The sequence below is a fragment of the Eurosta solidaginis genome, chromosome 1, assembly GCF_040869045.1.
Source record: "Eurosta solidaginis isolate ZX-2024a chromosome 1, ASM4086904v1, whole genome shotgun sequence".
NCBI lineage: Eukaryota > Metazoa > Arthropoda > Insecta > Diptera > Tephritidae > Eurosta > Eurosta solidaginis.
Genome location: NC_090319.1, coordinates 54,724,721 through 54,750,787, shown reverse-complemented (window position 1 = coordinate 54,750,787; position 26,067 = coordinate 54,724,721). Strand labels below are relative to the sequence as shown.

Here is a 26,067-nt window from a genome sequence, read left to right as displayed (position 1 = left end):
CATAAAACATGTAGGTCCCGTCCGGCCAATTTGTAGGGAAAATCAATAGGAGCACGACGCAAATTGGAAGAGAAGTTCGGCCTTAGATCTCTTCGGAGCTTATCGCGGCTTACATTTATATTTTTTTAGGTGCCAACTTTGGAAGTTAATAGATCACTGACTTGAAATACACAAATAATCACTTCAACTACTTCTTGGCAGGGTTGGGTTTTTCGATACAATTGTACTTTTTTGATACAATTTGACTCAAGAAAGTACTGAAGTTCTACGCTGCCATTTTTGGTACAATTTTGCCTACAGCTAATATTCCAATTTTAGTAATGTATTTTGACGCTATTGCTACCTTCTTTCGAACAAACGACAACGTTGCTTTCATCTGTGTACTTGCACTAGTAGTTCGATTAGCACTGTCTCTCTTTATCACATACGATTTTTCAAGCAATAATTAGTTTGAAATAATATGAAATGTATGAAACCCACCTGTTTTTCACTGAAATCAAAAAGAAACCCACCTGTTTTTCACTGAAATCAAAAAGAATATTTGGATAACACTACTATTTCTTAAATAGTAAACAAAAACCATATGGATATTGATAGTATATATTGCGACGCTGAAGTAGATCTATTCATTTGTAAAAATTTATTGGAAAAATTTTAAACTAAACGTCAAACTATTTTACATGGAGTTTTGTAAAAACCTACAGACGAAAAATGACTTTGATAATGAAATTTTGAATTGGGTCGCAAAGCTTGGCCTGAAACTGTTTTATCAGGAGAAGTAACTAGCATTGTTCCACTGTTTGCTAAATTATTTCCTACATGTGAAATTGTAAAATCGAGAAAATTAATTCGGAAAAAAAGTACATGAGTAATAGTGCAATATATGTAAATCCATACACAAAAAAATTCAGTACAATTTGAACGAAAAAAGTACGATTTTGAGTGGATTTAGTACAATTCATGAAATGTCATTTCCCAACCCTGCTTCTTGGTGCTATATGAACGGTGGTTCCATAGTGTACAATACCAAGTGTGTCAACTAAGGCATAAACGTCAAAATTACAAACAGCCTCGCTCACCTGATGCAAATCTCAGGCCTAGAGTTGCATTTTTGGTACGTACGAGTACTTTAAGCTGAGTTGCATTTGATAGTTTATTAAAACTTTGTAGTATTTACAGTTGAAATTGTTGCATATATTTCCACGGAAATATAAGTAATAGAAGACTTTTAAGGCCCTATTACTGATACTTAGCATATACTTGACTTGGCTTGAGAACTGTCACTTACTGTTCTGTTAAATGAATATTGCCTGTTACTGATTATTCAAAACTTAGCAACACTTAACTTGGCTTAGAAGTCTGTTGAATTTTGATTTTCTTTGTAAGTTCTAAGTGACGTTTACATTTTGAGATGCCATTTGTTTGTTTCCATTTCATTTTGACAATTTGCTATACAAATTGACATTTATTGATTATGATGCCAGATTGTATGCGCTAAGTGGAGTATAATCAAACCTAAGTTACCAAGTTTACGCCAAGTCAAGTCTATGCTAAGTATCAGTAATGGGGCCTTTAGCCTCCAACAATGCAATGCATAAACATAGCAAAATTTATTTAAATTAGAGTCAAAAAAGTCTAGAAAAACTTAACAAAATATAAAGCGCCACACGTGTAACATTGTTGTTTTTTCATTTAAAAATGCTGTTACCAGATTATTGTATTACACAAATATATTGAGCTTGGGTACAGAAATTCAGAAATCAAGAAAATATTTTACCGATATACTTTGTTGTTGTGTTTAAAGTTTTTTACAAAAATTTGAAAAAATATACGTTTTCTATGCTTTTTTCGCCTAGAGGAGTAACCTCATGCAATAAATTTAATTTTTAATGAAAATCAATATCTCTGAATTGAACAATTTTCGCCATGAAAAAAACTAAAATGCTGTGTAACAGGAACAACACTTTTGCGACTACGTAAACCCTGATTCTTTTACGTCCCTGCACAGAACCCTAATTGACCGTACTTGTAGTTATCCACAATCGGCGGTTCTCTCATCAAAGCAAAGAGGATAAATATAATGAGAGCCGCCACTCGTTATTTTTTTGGCATTTACTCGATGTATACTGAGAGGTAGCCGCTACTTTTTTTTTTGGGCGAGATGTTTATAAATGTCTTCTATACATTTTCGTGGGGTATTTGTGTTTATTTTTCGACTGTATTTAATTAATTTATTTAATTCTCTTTCCACAAATCACAGTTACACAAGGGGCCTACAAGGCATGGATAAATGCGAGACAATTAAAATGTCCCTCTCAGAAAACATTCGGCATCAATTTTTTCAATTTCACGCCCCGGGCAAAGCAACATCAAAATTTTAGAAATAAGGTTTTTAAATTAGAAGAAAATTTTTCTAAGCGCGGTCGCCCCTCGGCAGTGTTTGGCAAGCGCTCCGGGTGTATTTCTGCCATGAAAAGCTCTCAGTGAAAACTCATCTGCCTTGCAGATGCCGTTCGGAGTCGGCATAAAACATGTAGGTCCGGTCCGGCCAATTTGTAGGGAAAATCAAGAGGAGCACGACGCAAATTGGAAGAGAAGCTCGGCCTTAGATCTCTTCGGAGGTTATCGCGCCTTACATTTATTTTTTATTTTTATTATATTTATCCTCTTTGCTCTCATTAAAGCAGTATAAAGTGGCTACTGGACATTGTGGATACAGCAAGTGTGATATCTTATCCGTCAACTGCCTGACAGGATGTTCAATATGGCTACTTTTAAGCGTTTTGACAGGGTGTTCAATATGGCGGCGCATAGCGCTGGCTATCTTCAACGGGTGAAAGAAAGAGACAGCGATAGTCAATAAAAATCAAGTGAGCCAATCTATTTGTAATTTTGACGTCTGGTTCCATAAGCCTAAAAAACAACGAAGCTCAGCAATTGTTTGTGGTTTCGGGTAGTTTCGCATTGCTTCTATGCGCTGAGTGGTGGCTTAAGTCCTGCTCTGTCGATTGTATGTACGAGGTAGACCAACTCTTGTTGTGCGAGAGAACATTTGTTAACATTAATTCAAAGGCCGCTGCCTGGGGCGGTCGAACACCATTGTTAGGTTTTTTTTGTGTTCCTCCATGGACTTAGATGCTATCAAGATATCGTCGATGTAAATATGACAAAACTGCAAGTCTCGAAATATGGAATCCATTAATCTTTGAAATGACTGTGCAGCGTTACATAAGCCGAATATCATTACATTGTATTCGAAGAGGGTGTTATTACCGCTGGTTTCGGTCGGTCTTCAGGTGCTACTGGAATCTGGTAGTATGCTCGCGTGAGATCCAGTGTTGTGAACACACTGCAGCCATGCATTAAGTATGTGAAATCTCGGAGATGCGGAATGGGATACCTGTCGGGCACTGTGACTCTGTTAAGTCGTCGGTAATCACCACAAGCGCGCCAATTTCCATATTATTTTCGCCCGAGATGTAGTGGGCTGGCCCATGCGCTCTTTGTCGGAACGCAAATACCTTGCTTTAACAAACTGTCGAATTCTTTTTTTGCTGCTGCTAATTTTTCTCCAGCGAGCCGGCGCGCTCTCTGCGACGGGTGTACCCTGCATAGTTATGTGGTGCTTTACGCTATGCTTAGGCGTGAGGGGATTAGTCGGTTTGGTGATTCCCTCGAACTCCTGGAGGAGGCGTTCCACATAACTGTTATAAGTGGCGGATGAAAGGTGTGCGACCGTCATTTCGTGCATTGATGCTTGAGGTCGTGGAGACTGTGACCTAGTAACGTTTGAGTTAGAGTGTACCAACCTCCGATTGCGTAGATCGACGAGCAGGTTGTTATGTTTGATGAAGTCGGCACCTTATATGGGATGCGCAACGTCTGCGACAGTGAATTGCTACTTGAAAGTTTGGCCCAGGCCAATGTCGAGCGTTAATTGGTGTAGCCGTAAGTTCTTAATATAGATCCATTTGCTGCAAAGAGAGTGTACCAGCATCCGATTGCGTAGATAGACGAGAAGGTTGTTATGTTTGATGAAGTCGGCACCTAATATGGGATGCGCAACGCCTGCGACAGTGAATTGCCACTTGAAAGTTTGGCCCAGGCCAATGTCGAGCGTTAGTTGGTGTAGCCGTAAGTTCTTAATATAGAGCTATTTGCTGCAAAGAGATTGAAATCAGTTTTCTTTAAATTCGTTGGAATAGTATTGAGAACTCCCCTGGGTAGCACCGAAATGTCGGCGCCGGTGTCGATCCAGAATTTGAGACGATTTTTTAAATCGGTTATTTGTAGACGCGAATTGAACGGGCCGTCAGCTGTGCCTACGAGGATGACTGACAGCCTTGTTAGTTTAAATTGCTTTTGCGGAAATTACAGGGTTGTCGGCGGTAATTCGTCGATGTTATGTGCAAACAATTTTTGTGCTTCGTTGTATGCTACTGCCCCGTCAGCTGTTGGGGGCCCCACTTTGGTAGTCACTGACATAATGCTATTTTCCACCTCATACATTTTGTCTGCTTGTAAGGCGAGGCTGTCAAAATGGTTAGTGGCGCTGAAGGCCAAAATCCGACGGACGTTCTGTGGCATTTGTTCCAGAAAAATTGTACGTAGAATGTTCTCGGTAGCTGCTAAACTTTTTAAACGCAGTAAATAGTGTGATGGCTTTCCATCAGTGAACTCAGTGTTATGAAGCAGACGTCGTAATTTGCTTTCGCTGCTTTCTTTGAATATGTCAAGCAGTCGCGTCTTCAAAGCCTGGAATTTACCATCAGCTGGTGGATCCTTAATAATGTCGGCCACAAATGGTTAGTATTGTCCAAGTGCACTAAAACATACCGGTACTGCGATATGTCGCTGCGAATTTGCGCTATTTCGAGTGTGGTCTTGTATAAACCATATTGCACAATTGTCTTTCCAGGATATTAAAAATTGAGATGTTCTTGCTGAAACGTGTTGCGCTTCGTTCGTTGCGTTTAAGAATCTGTCATTAGCCCAAAATAGGGTTACCGTCATACAGAAAAGTGAGCATGTTGCCACAATACGTTGCTATAGCAACGATATGGAACGAAATATCGTTCAACATGTAAAAGTAAACGAACACACACAACAATTTGGATACACAGATGTTCATGCTTCATAGTATGTAGAAAAAAGCTCCACATGCATAACTGAATAAAGCTCCAAATCAATGGAAATATCAATTCCATTCATTGCGCTTTGCTCCACATTCGCTGAAAATCCAAAATCTATAGACGTGCATAAAATTCATGTATTTCATATTCAAAATTAAATTTGCAGTGAAAAACACCATACATTATTAACAAAATTATGCACAAAAAAAAGTTTAAGTGAAATACGAAAGAAGTAATATATGTATAAATTTATGAATTATGTGTAGTAGTGTAACAAAACATTGAGAAAATAGCAAAGGAATTTCATACCTATACGATTTTTTGCCATTTTCTACTTTCTCTATCCACTTTTCTCATATGCTGTGCAACACTTTTTTCTAATGTTTTTTTGGTGTGTGCAAATATGTAGCAAGTATATATTTACGAGTATATATGTACATACATTCATACATATATACATAAGGAATGAAATGCTGAAAGATATTCTTCCATAGAGAATTACAAAATTTTGCGCTGGAATTTACAATTTTTTGTATAAAAAAAGAAAAATTATAAAAGCTAAATAAGTGAATATATAAGTAGATACCTATATATACATACATACAGGCATATATATATATGTACAAATGTTGCGACAGAAAAAAGTGATTGCGAAAATTGTAAAAAAAAGGTTTTTGAGAAATCTTAAAAAGATTTTAATTTGAACATTGTATATATTAATGTAAATTTAGTACGAAAAATATGCTTATAAAAAATTGATAAAATCAAGTGCAAAAAAAGTAGCAGAAATCAATGAGGGATACTGCAACAAAAGTTTAGTGAAAAAAAAAAGTAAACGAATACGAGTAAAGAGAATTCAAGTGAAAATTATACTCGTATTACGCACAATCAAGTAAACATTACGAGTAGTGGGAGAAATAATTAAAGATGAAAAATTCATACATACATTCATACATGTACGTGCGGATGTACATAACTTTAGCGAACAAGTAAAATCCAAAGAATGTAGATACACTGACAATCACCTGAATAGGTTCAATTTTCATTTTGAGCATTAGTTTACTAAGCTAATATAGCCGTGTTTTTTTACATGTATATACATCTACATTTTCGGGTAAAAAAACGCTTATTATCACTTAGATAATGTTTAGGAGACCCATCTAGCGGCAGTGATTAAATAACTAACTACGAAACGGGTTGTACCCAATAGCGGAGGCACGCACCTCTGTTGGCCATAGTGTATAGCCTATAGCTGAAATCGGTTGCGGTGAATAGTGGACACACACCATTTGTAGAGGTAAAACATAGACACAGTGCACGGACTTTTAAAAAGAGAATGTTGGTAGACGAAAAATTTAAATAGTGGTAGAAGTTGGTAGATTTTTTTCCCTAAAAAACAATAGCTACAATTTACATTTGTACAAATTGGATTCATTTTTTATTGTAAAACAAATAAAGCGCAATTCTTCACCCAAATTTTTTCTAAAGTATCTACAAAGTCGCACCAAAATCCTCATGTCGCTTGCCGGCAGCACATGGGGAAAAGATAAAGAAATGTTGCTAACCACGTTCAAAGCAATTGGCCGGCCGCTCACGGGCTACGCGTCACCAGTTTGGTCGCCTGGTCTTAAAAATAAACACTGCAAAAGGCTATAGACCTGCCAAAATGCTGCAATCAGTACTGCTACCGTATGTCTCCTTATGACCCCCGTACACCACCTACATAGTGAGGCCAAGGAGCTCAATATTACAGAGCACAACGAAATGCTGAACAAGCAGTTTTTGCTTAATTGTCACAAACCAGGACATCCTAGCAAACAACTGCTTGATCTAGCACCGCCTCCACGGGGATTAAGGGCACATATCCATAAGCACTATGACGAGATCCGGCACCTGCCAACACATAAGTTTGATCCAGGCAAGCATAAGCAGGCCCTCAGCCAAATCCACACAGAATCGGTAAACTCCTTTGTCAGGCGCCCGGTGAACCCCGTTATTAATATGCAATATCACATCCTTGCAGAAGAAGAAAGCACATTACCAAGGGAGACACGAGTCACCCTCGCCGAACTTCGTTTTGGATACTGTAACAGGTTAAACTCTTACTTGTCCAGAATCAAAATCGACATACGTAATTTATGTCCTTCATGCGATGTGTCCCTACATGACACCAACCATCTTTTCAATTGTAATGTGGTACCTGCGCCTCTAACACCTATCTCCTTATGATCCGCCCCTGTTGAAACAGCCTGTTTCGTTGGACTTCCGTTAGAGGTCTTTGATGATAATTTGTGAGTGGTCGTGCCCATTGAATGGAGCGAAGCACTGTTAATACAACAACAACATGGCGGAAACAATCAGCTGATTGGTACTTTTTTAAATAAGATTTTGACATTACTCACGCTTCGAGAACGATTTGTGGTCGATTTAACATTTTTCGGTCTCAATTCAAGAACGGGTTTTGCTTGATCTTTGGGTGGAGTGAGAAGGTAGTTTTTTCAATTAGTACCCATTTATTTATTTATTTTTATTAATAATAACTTTTTTTTTCATTAATAAAAAATATAATAACAAAAAAATATTATTAAAATCTAAAAGATGAAAAAAGCGCATAATATGCATTTTTCATGTATTTCTCTTATTGAGAAATTCTTCTTTTTATTGTTGTAATCTGAATATATACTTAAAACATTTCATAACCAGTTTGAGAATTACCTGTGCATATGTGAATGGAACTGAACGAAAAATAAGAGTTAAAAAGAATAGAACATAAAAAAATCCTTTTAAAAAAATTCAGAGTTTGACGGTGATCGAACTCGCGCCACATGATCGCAACCGCAACATCATAGCCGCTGGGCCACTACAACTGCTCAATAGCTTGTGCCAAATGTTGTATTTGACATTGTAGCGCACACGAATTGTAGCATTTCTTTTTTCTTGAACTTAATTCAAGAAAATTATACTTATTTTAAGAACATCGTTCTCATTAATAGAACATTTGTTCATATTTTAAGATCAACCGATCTCTTTTCAAGAAAATGATGTCAGTTCCAAGAACAAGGTTGTTAAGAATAGCTCGTTCGTTTTTCAAGAACAAAAAAGTGAGAACATATAGAGCTTAAATTGAGGCCGGTGGTGCTGGACTTTAGAACGGCGTTTTTCTCTGAGTGTACATTTTCAAGTTAGGTAAGGTTGAACTGGCCAGTGAATAAGACCTCACATGGACTGAATGTGTCGACAGTGTTACCAGAATTTGTTTGACGACTAAACATAAGAATTTCAATTAGGCGCCAGGACTTATGTTGTAGAATAACTCCGTGCTCTTGGCAAATACTAGAATCTTTCTAGGACCTAGCCTAATTGCTGCCTCGAGACCTGGCAACTCTGACGCTCCTAATAGCTGATATGGCGAACACAGCACGTGCTCAACATTTTCTTTCTTCAGATGGCACTTCCTATATCTTCTATTAAAACTAAACTCAGCCATAAAAATTGACCTTCACAGCAGCCTATGTCTGAAATTACGTTCCATTTACTGTTAATTTTTGCATCCCTGCGTCTATCCCGATGGTAGAAACCCCGGCAATTTTGACAATTAATTTAGTGTCCAACTTTTTTTCCATACTGGTTTGACACTTCAGCCAGTGTCAAATAGCAGTGTGTTAGAAAGTGAAGGAAAAAAACATATCCCCTAGTTGTAAACAACAATGGTAATCGGCATTGTTATGGAAAACACATGAGAGATGTTAAATATGCATCCACATAAAAGGACAGAAGACACATTAACAGATCTGCTTCGAACTTATTGGTCTGCAGCTAAAATAAACAAAATGTGGTGTAAAAAGCCAGAGTTTCAATTGTAAAACGCATTATTCAAAGTGCTTTTAATTTAAAGCGTCTTAAGCTACGGAAAAACCATCACTTAATAGTACTCGTAAATCTGCGAGGCCTAACACCAGACGTGGAATACTGAAAGCCATATTGTCGTCTTTACGGCCGAGAAATAATTAAATTTGAACTTCCCGGATGATATTAAATATTATTATCATGATTTACGAAAAGAACAGCATATCCTAAGGCGTAGTCACAGTCGTGCTTGCGGTGTAATGGTATGGGGAGCCATATTGTATTGTGGGACGCGTGAGCTGCAATTTTTCACATCAAAAATGAAATCCGTGATCCATAAACAGCCATTGAAAAGGCTTTCCCGTATTTTTCGAATACATTTATCAGAATTCGCTGGAGCTACCAGCACGGCAAGGCACCAATTCACACAGCCATGATAGTGCAAGAGTGGACTGGTGCTTAAAATATGGGATTACTTTATTGGTCGCCTTACTGATTTGAATTTCATGGAAAACATAGGGGGGCTATTGTCAAGGCAGGTTTGTGAGGGAGGGCAGCAAATCGCCAATACTTCTGAATCAACCGCTACTATAAAAGCAGCTTGAATGACTATATCCCTTCGTATGTATTATCGAGGGTTTCTACAGCTCGGTTCCAAGAAGGCTCTTAGAGGCAAACAGTGGACGTTATAGCCATAATTGGTAAAAGCTCTCAAACAGCCTTGCCTAAGGTTTACGCTAACAAAATGTTTAAATATTTAATAACACAGTTGAAGCAACTGAATCTATTCTGCTGAGTCAAACCAAAGCTAAATAGAATGATAGCTACATATGTGTTTGTGTCTTAGTTCATTTTAATGTTGGCCGATCCCGTGATTTTTGAGGAACAACGTTACATGTGATTGTGACCTCTAGTCACAGCGGGTTTTGCTCGTGACTGTGACTGAAACAAAACAAAAACAACAAAGGAAAATTAATTTATATTTTTCCCTACGGATTGTGTTACGTATAAGTAGCAGATGTCGCAGAAAAACTCCAAGGAACAGCCTCTACTAATGCACTCGCTAGGAGCATATATATACATATATAACATTACTATTACTGCGACCAAAGAGGATAAATATAATAAGAGCCGTCACTCGTTATTTTTTAGACATTTACTCGATGTAAACTGTGAGGTAGTCGCAACTTTTTTTTATGAGGGACATTTATGAATTGCCTCCCATTTATCCATGCGGTGTTGTCACTTTAACCAAACGTGATTTTTGGAAAGAATTAAATAATTAATTAAATACAGTCGGAAAAATAAACACAAATACCCCATGAAAATGTATAGAAGACATTTATAAACATCTCGCCCAAAAAAAAAGTAGCGACTACCTCACAGTTTACATCGAGTAAATGCCTAAAAAATAACTAGTGTGGCTCTTACTACATTTATCCTCTTTGCTGCGACCATCGATTTAACAGTGGGTATATTCTGTTAGCGAGGGGTTTCTATAGCCACCTCTATCATTTTCTGGGACATGTACTGTTATTCAGCCGCAGCTTAAATAATACTGTTACGACCTTCTGCCTATGTTGGAATCGCTAACTGTTGAATAAATCATTCCAATATTCAGTATTGCAATATGGTCTTTATTTAGTCTACTTGGGAGTACTACAATTATAGTTCGATATCGCGTACTTCACAACAGTGTGTTTAAATCAAATGTTGTATTTGACATTGTAGCGCACACGAATTGTAGCGTTTCTTTTTTCTTGAACTTAATTCAAGAAAATTATACTTATTTTAAGAACATCGTTCTCATTAATAGAACATTTGTTCATATTTTAAGATCAGCCGTTCTCTTTTCAAGAAAATGGTGTCAGTTCCAAGAACAAGGTTGTTAAGAATAGCTCGTTCGTTTTTCAAGAACAAAAAAGTGAGAACATATAGAGCTTAAATTGAGGCCGGTGGTGCTGGACTTTAGAACGGCGTTTTTCTCTGAGTGTACATTTTCAAGTTAGGTAAGGTTGAACTGGCCAGTGAATAAGACTTCACATGGACTGAATGTGTCGACAGTGTTACCAGAATTTGTTTGACGACTAAACATAAGAATTTCAATTAGGCGCCAGGACTTATGTTGTAGAATAACTCCGTCCTCTTGGCAAATACTAGAATCTTTCTAGGACCTAGCCTAATTGCTGCCTCGAGACCTGGCAACTCTGACGCTCCTAATAGCTGATATGGCGAACACAGAACGTGCTCAAATGTACTGTGACATTTCAGTGGCTGTGACAAAATCACAGGTACACGGATATTTGCAACTCTAGTTCATTAAAAAGTTACAGCTGAATTGCGTATCCCTATTCAATTGTTTGTCAGTGTATTTACATACATACTGACACATATTAGAAGTATATATGCAGAGGCAAATAAAACTACAAATATTTATTTTATTTCAAATGATTTCAAGTAAAAATATGGAAGAAATTAAAAACAAAAAATATCTGATTAAACTGCGAATAATATTAAATATTATGAGACAACTTTTAAACAGCTCATGCTTAAATATTAAGTCAGACCTTGCATGCATGTTTTATATTTATTAGTATGTATGTATGTGTGTGTCAGTATACGCGCGCGCTTAAATAGGAAAGGGGAAGTGGAAATATGGAAATGAAATTCCTTCCGTTCTTTTTTCACTTGTTTGCTCTATATTTCTTTCTAATATACCAACAATAGAGAGAGTAACAGAAGAAAAATGTCAAATGTGTAGGAAATGACCAGCCAACCAAGCACATACAGAAATCCTTACCTACATAAATACATATGTACATCCATATATACTATATATGTATGTGTGTAAGTATGTAGCCTATTCTTTAGTCAATCAAGTTACCAAGAACGAAACTAAGGCCAAGAAAATAAGATTTAAAGCAGGAAAGAAATAAAGTAGAAAAAACGAAATAGCTGATAGTAGAGACGAAAAAATATCTAATATAGCGAAACTGACAATGAAAAAACAAAACAGAAAAAAGCACAAGAACAAAAGCACATCATAAGATACATTAGGGTGATTCAAAATATAATGGCCCGTAATCATAGTCGCTGACTAAAATACTGTTTAGTTAAAATCTTGCCTTATTAAAAAATGGGATTTAAAATTTTGATCTGTCATAGACATATTAAACACAGTGTTCAGCTAAAATAAGCATGGACAGGGTATCCGCATGAAAAAAAGCATTGATTGGCGCTATGAAGAAACTTTTTGGAAGTTTTTAAAGTTCACCCTGTTCCTTACAACCGTGGTTACTTGACTCCACGTAATTTTTACAAAAATTGTCAAAGGAGTACCTGAAAACGCGTTTTGATCCCAGGAATCATAATCCGGTGGCGGATAATTATCATTCAATTTTATTTAAAAGTTATTAGCAAACGTTTTGTAAAAATTCGCTGTTTTTTATCAGCCACCAATTTAAAATTGAGTGCACAATTTATTAATTGAACATGAACATACTTATTTAAAAGAAAATTTACTTAATTTCATTCTTAAAAAATTATTTAAATCTCGCAACAGAAACGAATAGGTGGTCAAAGCGGATTTGGGCTCCTTAAAGCAAAGGAAGCAACAAGGCGATTCACTCAAACACTCGTGTTCATGTTGAATAGTTTATATAGTTTGTGAGAACGTTGTAAAGAAAAGTTGTTTGCATTAAGACAGCTGTGACGGCCAAAATGATGCAAACCTTAAATATTAGACGGCCCTAACCATTAAAGCCGTTTAATTTAATAGACCCGAAACCGAATAGGGATATGTTTACCCTCGACACTATATAAGTATGCAAGACGTTAAATGATAATCAAGTTAAATCAAATTTAAGTTTGTCTTCGCAAAGTCAGCATAAATAAAGGGAGTTTAGTATAGTTTTCCATAGGAAAGAAGTTACCTAAAATGTTTAGCCATTTTACATGGACCTGCAAAGTGTAAGTCCCTTTTACATTAGAAAATCTTTGAACTCAAGTCGGTCATGACATGGACTAAGAGGGTAATAAAGGAGGGAAGTAGTACAACAGTGCCCGTACCAAGAAGTTCTTAAAATTTTTGTTGCTAATTCTTGTTGTATTCCGTGTTTTATTTCACGCTTTCTTTTAAGAGGAATTGGCAAATGTAAAGGGAAATAGAAGACACAAAAGGAAACGCCAGAAGAATTGAATTCAAGAATTCTGTAATGAAATTCAATAATTAAAAGTTGGAAATAAGAAATTGTACTTTAATTAATAGATATTCACAAAAAACCGAATAATTACTCCCTAACGGCTGCGAAAGTGGTGAAAATTGTATCAGCGCAAAACGCCTTTTTAAACGGTTTTATTTAGGTTAACTTGACAGGCTAGGCTGGTTGGCTGGCACGAATTTTGTAATTGAAATTTAAGTAACTTCCCTATAGGCTACAAGCTTGAAACTTGGAATATTGTTCAGAACCCGATGACAATGCAATAATAAGAAAAAATTCGCCATAGGTGGCGCAAGGATCGAGATTTGGCTCATATTTGGAACACGTAATACATACAAGAGTAGAAAGCGACCTATAAAAAAAGTCGCCGCTAGGTGGAGCAAGGAGCGAGATATTCACAAAAATCGTATTTGTGGTCCGATTAGCTCATATTTGGAACATATAAGACATACATGAATAGAAAGTGACCTATTATGTCCGATTTGGCTCATATTTGGAACAAATATTACACACAGTCCGGTAGAAGTGACATCAACATATTTTGGAGTTGGAGGAGGGACAACCATACGTGGCGCAGAGTCGAGTAAAGTCTTTGGAAGGATTATGTATTGAGGACTTAGATTGTAACAAATTGTCATGAAAGAGTCCTTGGAATAATGAGTCACTAAATGAACTAAATAAAAAGGAAAATAATAGGCAATTAAATAAAGACTAAAAACTTGAAAAAAAAAATAATAATTAAAATTTTTTTTTTTAAGTTAAACGGTTTTATTAAAAACAATACTCACATGAAGTAATAATAATACTAAAATCTATAAAATAATTAGTTAGGCCCTAGGTACTAGTCATCATACTCCTCATCAATATATGGCGTTGATCAGACAATTAAATAAAAGCGTTGGATGCGTAAAATTTCTATTGATAGTCATATATAAGACCAACTGAACCCTAATCAGATTATGCTACGCCTCACATTTTTAGAAATTTCAAGACAACAAAGGGGTTATGAGTCACGCCACCTTACCAGTGCAACGCATTTACAGATAATGTGTGTTACATCATCCAGCTCACAAAAGCGGCAGATTTGTGTATTAGCTGGATTTAACATACTTAGGCGATCCAGAGGCTTGGGGATCTATTGAACTAAAGAACTAGATCTTTTAATTGAACTAGTTCGTCTAGTAAAGTGAACAAAACTTTTATGTGGCAACTTTGCAAATTAAAATTTCAAAATGTATGGGCACTCACTTCTTTGTCAAAATTAAAACAGCTGATTGAATTTCGCGTTGTTTACCCGCCATATCGTCATTTAGATTTTGTGAAGTTTTACAATTTATTTTAGAAGTTTAGTCTTTTAAATGTATAGTAAGTGTTTTCATTTTGCTTTCATAAATTTAAACTTTATATGGACTGCTACGCGTTGAACTATACCTACTCTTCTGAAATTGCTGCGCAGAAAATTAGTACTCCTCAATTTCAATACGCATTATACTCAGAGGGCAACTGAAATATGTGTCTATGTTTCACCACTATGTATTACCTCTACAAATGGTGTGTGTCCACTAGAGTTGGATTTTTTAGTTCAATGAAAGGATTAGTTAACTTCAAGTTCGCTCAGTCCATCGAACTAGTTCTTTTCGCCCTTCGTTCGGTCACCTAATTAAACTATTGTTCAACCAATTGAACTAGTTCAATAGTTCAATTCGGAAGTTAAATCTGCTCACTCCCTGATTTAAACATCATATATGCCGCCAGCAACACTTATGGAAATTTTTGCATTTCATTTTGTTTTCTTCACGACTTTCTTTAACGTGCTTCCATATTTTACTTCGCTTTGGCATCTGAAAGAAATCATTATGTGTTAAGCACACATTTTTCTAGTTAAATTTATGAAAGCAAAATGGACACACTTACTATTACATTAAAAATACTAAACTTCTAAAATAAATTGTAAATCTTCACAAAATGACGATATGGCGGTAATCATCGCGAAATTCGGTCAGCTGTTTTAATTTTGCAAAAGAAGTGAGTTGCCATACATTTTGAAATTTGAATTTGCAAAGTTGCCACATAAAAGTTTAGTTCACTTCACTGAACGAACTAGCGTACTAGTTCAATTAAAAGATCTAGTCTTTAGTTCGATAGATCCCCAAGCCTAGTGTAGCTAGTTGCCGTTAGATGGGTCTCTTAAGCATTAGCTGTGTTTTTTCTCATCTATATACGTTTACGCTTAAACTGTATATGGACTGCTAAGCGACAAACTTTAAATACACCTCTGAAATTGCTACGTATAAAATTAGTACTACTAAACTTCAATACGCATTATACTCAGATGTAACTGAAATATGTGTCTATGTTTCACCCTCTGCACCAATTCTAAGTATTCTATGCGCGTCCACTATTTATCACCGCTAGATGGGTCTCCTCAGCATTATCTAAGCGAGGATAGGCGTTTTTTTCACGCGCAAACGTAAACGTATACGCGTGTGTATAAAAACACGGCTATTATCTAAGTGAGGATGAGCGTTTTTTTACGCGCATACGTAGACGTATATACGTAGAAAAAAAACACGGCTAATGTATAACTAATAAAAATAAATTGCAGACAACATAAACGCACACACACAAAAAAAGAGAAAAAAGATTTAAAGAAAAACTAAATTAAAGAAAATAAGCGCATAATAAAATCTCAAAAGCGGATATTGCGAGAGACGAACCTCAATTGACATTAAATGGGTGAAGCGCCCAACAAATGCATAAACCAACAAAAACCAAGAATAATTAGCGATGGCAGCAACAAAAACAGCATCATCATAAACAACAACAACAACAGCCATAGTCACAGCCAAAGCAACAACAGCAACAGCAGCGTAACAAACACAAATGTGTAATTAGGTGACTAACACACACACGCATACGTATAGAGAAAATAGAAAAACAACAAAAAAAGTAAAATAATTTGCATGAATTGAATTAATTTACGATTTGAAGGTGAAAGTGAATGCGAACGAAACGTAACAAATAAGAAAGCAAGAAGTTAAATAAAAAATGTTTTTTATATTTTTTTTTTTCAAAGAAAGTGCAATATGTGGATAAAATTGTGTTAATAAATTCGTATAACTAAATGCATTAAATAAAAATTAAAAAAATTAATTAAACATTACGGAAATCTTTGCTAAATTAACAATTGAGCTTAGTGTGTGTGTGTGTGTGTTCGAAAAATGCGCAAGCGCGCGCCATAAAATCTTCTCGCTCTAACGTATTGTATTGTAATTGTGCCTATGTGCGTGTGTGTGACTTCGAAATACATATGTAATTCGTTTGTTATATGAATTTGGTGGCTGATTGCAACGATATTAACGTAACTGTCAGCGCTGTTGCACCACACCACACCAACAACAACCACAACAACATTGCCTGCATATAAAAACAAGCAGCTAAAATTTGCTTACAAAATTAATTATCATTTCTTAAATTGCATTTAATTGAAATTTACATTGCTCTGAAACATTTGGCTATAACGAGAAAACATTAATTTGACATAAAACAAAACATCAACAACAAAAACCAGCCACAAACCATTTAGCAGCGTTTAGTTCAATCGCCATTTCCGTTTCAATATCGGTCGTTTCAACGCAGCTACTATCAATAATCGTCCATCGTACGTACCTATATTCGTTGCAGGCTTCTTGTGCTTCTTCTTCGTATAACCTTTAAAACGGTTGCATTTGAAAAGACGAAATTTACAAAATGTTTACGGGTAAATTACAAATAAAAGTTTGCGAAGCAATCGGTTTGCGTCCAACCGATTTTCAAAAGCGTCACAATTTGACTTTTGGTAAATTAGCCGATGATCAACCTATCGATCCATATGTTTCGATTGATGTCGACGATAATCACTTTGGTAAGTAGAAAATATATTTTATGTATGTATTAGGGTGGGTCGATTTATTAACCGATATCGCGCCATCGATAGGATTTGGGCTCAGGAAAAAAAAGTTCCACTACGCATACCAAAAAAAAATAATTTTCGAGCCTGCGAAACTTCATTTTTTTACTTTTTTTCTACTTTGAGTTTTTTTTCATGACCTACTAAAAAAATTGTAATTTGATTGTACAATTTTCATCATCCGACCCAAAAATGTAGGTCTCTTAAGCTCGCCCAACCTTTTCAGCCCAATCAAAAAACGAGACCGTACTAAATTGCACAACATTTAATGCTAATTTAATACGGATTAATTAATTTTATTACACTTGTATTTTAAAAAATATCGAGGGTTGGGCTAGCTGGCCTCAGGTGCGTACTTTCAAATGAGTCATTTGAAATCGTTTACATTGGCCTCATTCGCATCTCGCTAAACCTTTCCTGCAGGACTCACCTGCCAGGACACCAATTCATCGGAAGAAAATGCACTGACGTAATTGATTAAACAAGAGTACGATAACAATAAGAAACAAGTAATGTCGGGATTGAATTCATACCTTTCATGAATGGGGCTGCACAATAATCTTATCCCATTCGTAATATCCAAATATTCGTATGTATAAGATATGAAATATGTAGTGAACAGATGTATATATCTAAGCGATTTTTAAGATAGATATAAAAAATGTGAGGATGCAAAATTTTACGTTTTTTGTGGTCTGCATGAAAAAATTATCACCGTTAATCACTTATTTCAACAATAATTGACTTAAGCGTAAGTATTTGATAAAATTGGAAGTTTCTAGACGTTGAAATGGGCTAGAAATTAGGAAAAGTTTCTTATCTGAACAATCGGTTGTATGGGATACATACCATATATACGACCGTTCTCTATGATTTTTTCAGCCGACAATATGTACAATAGACTGGGTTGGTCCCCATACAAAAAAAAAAGTTGCTAATGTCCGCCCCTAAATTTAAAGATTATGTTGAGCGGGTTTCGGAAAAATTTTTTTTTTTTGATCCATCGAAATATAGCCGAAAATGTTTTTTTTGTTGTAATTTGGTTATTTGACGTCCGATTTTTAAAATTGATATGTCCATATTTTGGCCTTGAGAAGCTTCACATTTCCGTTTAATGTCCTTTTAAGCTATGAAGTCATTTTCACATGATTAGGTCAGCTGAACGCGTTAACACAAAAATAAAATTTCGAAATGTAGAATTTCGAACTTCGAACTTCGTAAGCCGATATCTATTTTTTGGAGGCTAAGTTCGAAAAACGGAGATAGTACTTTGTTTACTTAAGCCCCAATCTCTACAAAAAAGTGGGTTTTGTCTAATACCCAGAAAAAAAGTTGATTTTGTCGCATAGCGTTATTATTATAAATACGAAACAACAGGTTTGACTCACTTATTTACTTTGACTTCCCCTATTCATGATATTTGGCATATCTTTATTAACTTTTCAATGCAAACTCTGCAATTTTTCCTCCAAAAATATCACGAGTTTCAGGTCTAAGTATAATAGGAATCAGGTAAAATAACAGTTGAAATAAATATTGAAAGTGCTATAACTTCTTTGTTTATTATTTTAGTAATATGGTTTCGAAGCAACATTTTCTTGAATTTGTAAGTACTTTCGTTTGGTAGGGGAAAAAACATACATTAGGGGGGGGGGGGGGGGGGTAAAATTTTTTTAGCTGACCTAATCATGTGAAAACGATTTCATAGCTTAAAAGGACATTAAACGGAAATGTGAAGCTTCTCAAGGCCAAAATAATGACATATCAATTTTAAAAATCGGAGGTCAAATAACCAAGTTACAACGAAAAATTTTCCTGGACAAACGTGGACAAACGATGGACAAACGAATGGCATTTGGTTTTTTTAATTACTCGCAAATGGAGGTGCTAACTTAACACGCAATTTTTTTTTTAAATAACTTTTTAACAAAAGGTGGACAAACGAAAATTTTTCTTGGACAAACGACCGACATACGATTTAGCACAATAAAGCAAAAAAAAAATTTGGGTTTTTCGAAAAAAAAATTTTTTGTTATAACTTTTAAACAAAAGGTGGACAAACGAAAATTTTTCCTGGACAAACGATGGACAAACGAATGGCATTTGGATTTTTTAATTACTCGCAAATGGAGGTGCTAACTTCACACGCGATTTTTTTTTTAAGTAACTTGTTATCAAAAAGTGGACAAAGAAAATTTTTCTTGGACAAACATGGACAAACGACGGACATACGATTTAGCACAATAAAGCGAAAAAAAATTTTGGGTTTTTCAAAAAAAAATATTTTTGTCATAACTTTTTAACAAAAGGTGGACAAACGAAAATTTTTCCTGGACAAACGTGCACAATGATGGACAAACGAATAAGATATGGTTTTTTTAATTACTCGAACATGTAGGTGCCACCTTCACAGAGCTAAACCCACTTAATGATGGCTAATGTCAAAAGCGTTAATGGAGCGGATGTTTCCAATGAATCGTTGCGGAAATGCGATTTGTAAAAGGAAATATAGAGGTGGATCTTTTTCTGTGAAAAAATCCGCATCTCTAAAATTTGTTCATAATTACCGATTATCGAGGGGACAAATTTATATTAGGAGTTAAGTACGAAAATGAAGATAATATCGTTGTATGTAAACTAGGTCATAGTTTTAAAACGATTGCGATATGATAATTGCATTAGCCCCTAATCATAGCCGCTGACTAACATACTGTTTAGTTAAAATCTTGCCTAAATTAAAAATGGGATTTAAAATTTCAATCTGTCATGACATATTAAACACAGTTTTCAGCTAAATTAAGCATGGACAGGGAATCCGCATGAAAAAAAGGCATTGATTGGCGTAATAAAGAATTTTTTGAGGAGTTTTAAAAGTTCACCCTGTTCCTTACAACCGTGGTTACTTGATTCCACGTATAAAAAATGGTAATTTGTTATTTGACAAAAAATTTTAAAATACCACAAAAATTGTCAAAGTAGTACCTGAAAACGCGTTTTGCAAACTTTTTGTAAAAATTCGCTGTTTTCTATAAGCCGCCAATTTCAAATTGAGATCTCAATCTATTGATTCGACAAAAATTTTCTTAATTTCGTTCTTAAAAAATTATTTAAATCTCGCAACATAAAGGAAATGGTAGTTAAAGCGTAGCGATTAACCGTTAAAGCCGTTTAATTTAATAAACCCGAAACCGAATAGGGATGTGGCTAACCTCGTTACTGTATAAGTATGCAGGACGTTCAATGATAATCAAGTTAAATCAAATTTAGGTTTGTCCTCGCAAAATCAGCATAAATAAAGGGAGTTTAGTATATTAATTACCGCAACCAGGCTCGGTGCTTCGGGGCAGCTTGAGCGCCGACCATATGGCCATAGTAGTATAGCGTCATCAATCACAAGATGAACAGACTACCTGATTCCCTGTTTACGCTTCGAGGGAGATCTTAAGGCCACAATAGAGGTGGACGGTTGACGCAAGGGTGCGCAAATGGCGGACGAGGCGATACATGTGTACACCGATGGTTCCAAAGTAGTGGAAGGAGTAGGGTCTGCGGTATACTGCGCTGATCCGGAAATAAGCAGATCATACAGGCTGCCGGATTACTGTAGCGTTTTCCAAGCGAAAATATAAACCGTAACCAAAGCAGTAGAAGCCCTGGAAGAGAAGAGCTTAAGCTGCAACCGTGTTAACTTTTATATTGACAGTCAAACAGCAATTAAGGCAATAATCTCGCATAGCATAGCATCTAAATGCGTGTTAGAGTGTAAGCAGTCTCTGGAGAGAATCGGGACAGGGAGAAGGATACATCTATTTTGGGTCCCAGGGCATATGGGAATAGATGCGAATGAAAAAGCGGACGAACTAGCTAAAAAGGGCACATCCCTTGAAGCTTGCTCTGTAAACGTCCCAATTAGATTGGGCGAGATTAAGCGAAGGCGAGAGGTGCACATGATCGACCAAGCGGGGAAGGCGTGGGTTCAAGCACGGGGCTGTAAAGTGTCGAAGATTATGTGTAGGTCTTACAACCTTAGACTAACACAGTTGCTTCTATCATTAAAAAGAGAGGACTGTAGACTCATGACGGGTATTCTGACTGGACACTGCCTTCTGGCGTCACATGCCTTTAAATTAGGCTTGGTCAGTGATAGCAGATGTAGGAAGTGCGGGTTGGAGGAGGAAACGATCGAGCACGTTCTGTGCTCGTGCCCTGAACTTGCCAGGCTAAGACTCCAGCTATTAGGAGTGATACAGCTATCAGATCTAGAAGCATCAAGTGGCTTAAGTCCTAGGAAGCTTCTAGTATTTGCCAAGAGGACGGAGTGATTTTATAACATAGGTCCTGGTTTTTGATAAGGTTTTTCAGTTTGGTCGTTAAAACAAACTTCTGGTAACACTACGGACACAATTAGTCTATGTGAGGTCCTCATGGACCGGCCAGTTCAACCTAACCTAACCTAGTATAGTTTTCCATAAGAAAAAAGTGACCTAGAATGTTGAGCCATTGTACATGGACCTGCAAAATGTAAGTCCCTTTTACATTAGACAATCATTGAACTCAAGTCGGCCATGATATAGACTAAGAGGGTGATAAAGGAGGGAAAAGAGTACAACAGCGCCCGTACCAAGCAATTCTTAAAATTTTTTGTTGCTAGTTTTTGTTGTATTCCGTGTTTTAGTTCACGCTTTCTTTTAAGAGGAATTGGCAAATGTAAAGGGGAATAGAAGACTCAAAAGGAAATGCCAGAAGAATTGAATTCAAGAGTTCTGTAAAGAAATTCAATAATTAGAAGTCGGTAATAAGAAATTGTTCTTTTATTACTCGATATTCACAAAAAATCAAATAATTACCCCCAAACGACTGCCAAACTGGTGAAAATTGCCTCAGCGCAAAACGCCTTTTTAGTTAGTTCTTTTCTGTGTACAATAATATTACCAAAATTACATCAACCACATGTCTTATACTTCTTTTTACAAAAACATCTTGACAGAGTAAAAGTATTACTTTTTCGCCTTCGAATTATTGCTTCCGAAATTAAAACGTGTTATTTGACACCTCTCCCGAAATTTTGTTGACGTGTATTAAAAATCGACGCCTGTGGTAAATAATTCCTCCCATTGAATATTTATTTCTAACTTTAATGACAAAATCAGTATAGGATGCTACTTTTTCCTCAAAAGATACTAAAATATCAAAACTCTCAAAGTTAGTGAAGTGCACAGCTTTTATCGTAAGTAAAAATAATTAGTTGAAATTTCGCCAAGTCTTCAGTGAATTCGGCATGAGAAAAAGACTTCAAACCAAAGGAAATCTATACAAGATGATGGCACAGCGAGCTTAACCCAATTCACCATGCAAACCAAAAAAATTTGCATTGATTTCGATTAACTGACATTTTGTTGTACCAAGGCGTTGCTTGGCAATTATAAAGAAGAAGCAAACAGCTGATTTGATAACACCACCTTGTACTGAATTCGTCTTGCTTGGAAAGAAGTAGCGCTGTCAGTTTTCGGTGTAATTTTTTAGCTACCTATCGCTCGTTAAAGTGTTTCGTTATATCGATTGCGCTATGCACTAGCTTAGTTTTAACAACGATAACTATGCAATAATTATATTTAGTTTAAATATAAAAAAATGGCTGCGCAGATAATGCCGTAAACAACATTACAATATTTTTCTATTATTTAGGCCCGTTTTCAGTTTGTCATTTAAACTACGCTTAAACCTATCCTGCAGTTTTTCAGTCTACTTTAACTGAAGTCTAAAGCCGTGGTTACTCACGAACGTACGTAGAAAAAACGTGTCAGCTGACACGACCTATCTTATGAGTGTGCAATGTAAACGAAAACTCACCGACGTGCAACGCCCGTACGTACGTAGCCCGGAACGTAGAAATCAAAACAATTTTGACTTTTTCCGTAAGAACGTGTCAGCTGATCGCTCTCTCACTAGACAGAGTGGCCTAGTAAACTTTTATGCGCTAATTTTTGACCGTTTGCAATTTTATGCAAAAAAGCCTAATTAAAGTTTGAAAAATTGTGAAAATAATTCGAAATAATTATGTAAAAGTGCAGATTATAAATATTTAATCTATTTATACTTATTTATAAGTATTCCGGCCTTTTACAATATCAAAAATTAAATTGGAAAAAGTTGATGTTTCCATAAGCATACATGCAAAATGGTCAATGGCAACAGTGCTTATCTGTAAACAATACACACACAAATATCTTATGTACATGTACACAGCCACACACATTGATTCCTACGGGCTTGAGAGTTCGGTCAAACGTGCTTCGTACGACAAACGTCCTTACGTACGGCACACGTCGGTGGGAAACTGCCGCATAAGCTGAGCTTAAGCGGCCGATCTGGCAGGGTTAAACTCTAATTAACCTATCAGTTATTTGCGTTCGCAAATGCCGTCGAATATACCCAACAAGCATTTGGGCTTGAGTACCATTAGAGCTCATGTTGATAACTAGGCATACTTCTAAAATCTCAAGAGTTGTTTCGAAACAGTGGCTCAACTCGAGAATCAAAGCGTACTCAGCAAAAGAGGGAATTTTTTATAAAGCAAAAATTGTTATTATTTAAGCTGAAAAAATTTAATTAACAACTTGTGGTTCTCTAACTGCACTCAATGTAAGATCATCTCGAAAACTCTTAATTTTACAAAATTTCTGAAAGGTTGAATACCCTTCAAAAAACGCGAGTACTCCATAAATAATGTAAGGAATAGGAGTGTTCCAAAACTAATCTGTATTCATACAAAAAATGTGCTCCAATTAACATTGCGATGTCCTAGGAGAGGAGTAGGTGATCCCACTCTCGCTTTGTTTGTGAGTATTCCATAGAGTACATACATGAGCACAGTAAAAAGTGGAGTCTTACTTTTAATACCAGTTGCTATTGAACTTAAACATTTTTGGTATTAAATTTGTGTTTTAATTCTAAAAAGTTTTGTTTTAAGACTATGAAATATTTTTGAAAGAACTTTAAATCCAAAATGGTTTTGAAACAAAACTTTAATTAATGCTGACTGTCGCCTTTTAAAAATATTAATACTTTGCAGTTTTAATCTAAGACCAAATAAATATTAAATTTCGCTCTCTAATATTTTAAGTATCATTGGTTTAAAAACAAAAACATAAAAGTATTAAAAAATTCTCTCACTCTCAATTATATTAATGTTACTCGGCTCCTTAGTACGACTGGCTTAAAAGTAAAACCAGGAAAGTACTAAGACGTGCTCTCACTCCCAAACTTTAATACTTTTTAGTTTTAATTTGAGATCAGAAAGGCATTAAGATGCTCTCTCCGATATTTTAAGTATTTTTGGCTTTAAAACGAAACCAAAAAAGTATTAAGAAATTCATTATCACTTGTCCGACTATTGGGAAAGCGTCATGTGCACGATGTTTCTGAAAATTAAACAAGCGGGGCAATTGCGTTTCATTAAAATCACAAATCCTAAAAGTCGTGACTTCTCGACGAACGAAGAAATTGTATCAAGTAAGTAATGTAAATAATTAATGAAATTTTGCAAAAGTAAATTGTATTTCTTGCCAGTTGTGGAGCAATTAAACATTAATATCGATTGTGCAATAACATTGAGAGACCGCGATGGAGCTGAAATTTTTGTGGACGATATCCAAGAAATTATTTGCCAATATAAAAACTGTAGCTGGTTTTTATTGGAAATAAATGAAAATTTGCCAAAGAAGGGATCACCAGTTGCTAAGAGTTTAAATCACGAGGTAGGTAGGTAGGTTGAACTGGCCGGTTCATGAGGACCTCACATAGACTGAATGAGTCCGTAGTGTTGACAGAAGTTTGTTTTAACGACCAAACTGAAAAACCCTATCAAAAACCAGGACCTATGTTATAAAATACCTCCGTCCTCTTTGCAAATACTAGAAGCTTCCTAGGACTTAAGCCACTTGCTGCTTCTAGATCTGACAGCTGTATCACTCCTAATAGCTGGAGTCTTAGCCTGGAAAGTGCAGGGCACGAGCACAGAACGTGCTCGATCGTTTCCTCCTCCAACCCGCACTTCCTACATCTGCTATCACTGACCAAGCCTAATTTAAAGGCATGTGACGCCAGAAGGCAGTGTCCAGTCAGAATACCCGTCATGATTCTACAGTCCTCTCTTTTTAATGATAGAAGCAACTGTGTTAGTCTAAGGTTGTAAGATCTACACATAATCTTCGACACTTTACAGCCCCGCGCTTGAACCCACGCCTTTCCCGCTTGGTCGATCATGTGCACCTCTCGCATTCGCTTAATCTCGCCCAATATAATTGGGGCATCTACGGAGCAAGCTTCAAGGGATGCGCCCTTTTTAGCTAGTTCCTCCGCTTTTTCATTCCCATCTATTCCCATATGCCCTGGGACCCAATATAGATGTATGCTTCTCCCTGTCCCGATTCTCTCCAGGGACTGCTTACACTCTAACACGCATTTAGATGATGTGCTATGCGAGATTATTGCCTTAATTGCTGCTTGACTGTCAATATACAAGTTTACACGGTTGCAGCTTAAGCTATTCTCTTCCAGGGTTTCTACTGCTTTGGTCACGGCTAATATTTCCGCTTGGAAAACGCTACAGTAATCCGGCAGCCTGTAGGATCTGTTTATTTCCGGATCAGCGCAGTATACCGCAGACCCTACTCCTTCCACTACTTTGGAACCATTGGTGTACACATGTATCGTCTCGTCCGCCATTTGCACACCCTTGCGCCAACCGTCCACCTCTATTGTGGCCTTAAGATCTTCCTCGAAGCGCAGATAGGGAATCATGTAGTCCATAGTATAGAATAGGGCTTACAATCGCTATAAAAACCCAATGAGAAAGAGAGGGTGATAGGCCCCACGTACACCCCAGCATTCTTTTACATGCATAGAGTGCCGTTGAGGT

General features: G+C 36.3%; 1 protein-coding gene across 2 annotated transcripts in view; it reads left to right on the top strand.

Moving 5' to 3' along the window:
- Positions 1-5,173: 5,173 nt before the first annotated feature.
- The window catches only part of Pkc98E (Protein kinase C), a 152,882-nt gene continuing 131,988 nt past the window's right edge, over positions 5,174-26,067 (top strand). For both annotated transcript variants that reach the window (XM_067790653.1, XM_067790663.1), the window contains exons 1-2: positions 5,174-5,364; positions 15,804-17,102. In XM_067790653.1, coding sequence (XP_067646754.1) covers positions 16,949-17,102 — 154 coding nt within the window. In that variant the 5' untranslated portion in view covers positions 5,174-5,364; positions 15,804-16,948. The remainder of the gene's footprint in view (positions 5,365-15,803; positions 17,103-26,067) is intronic.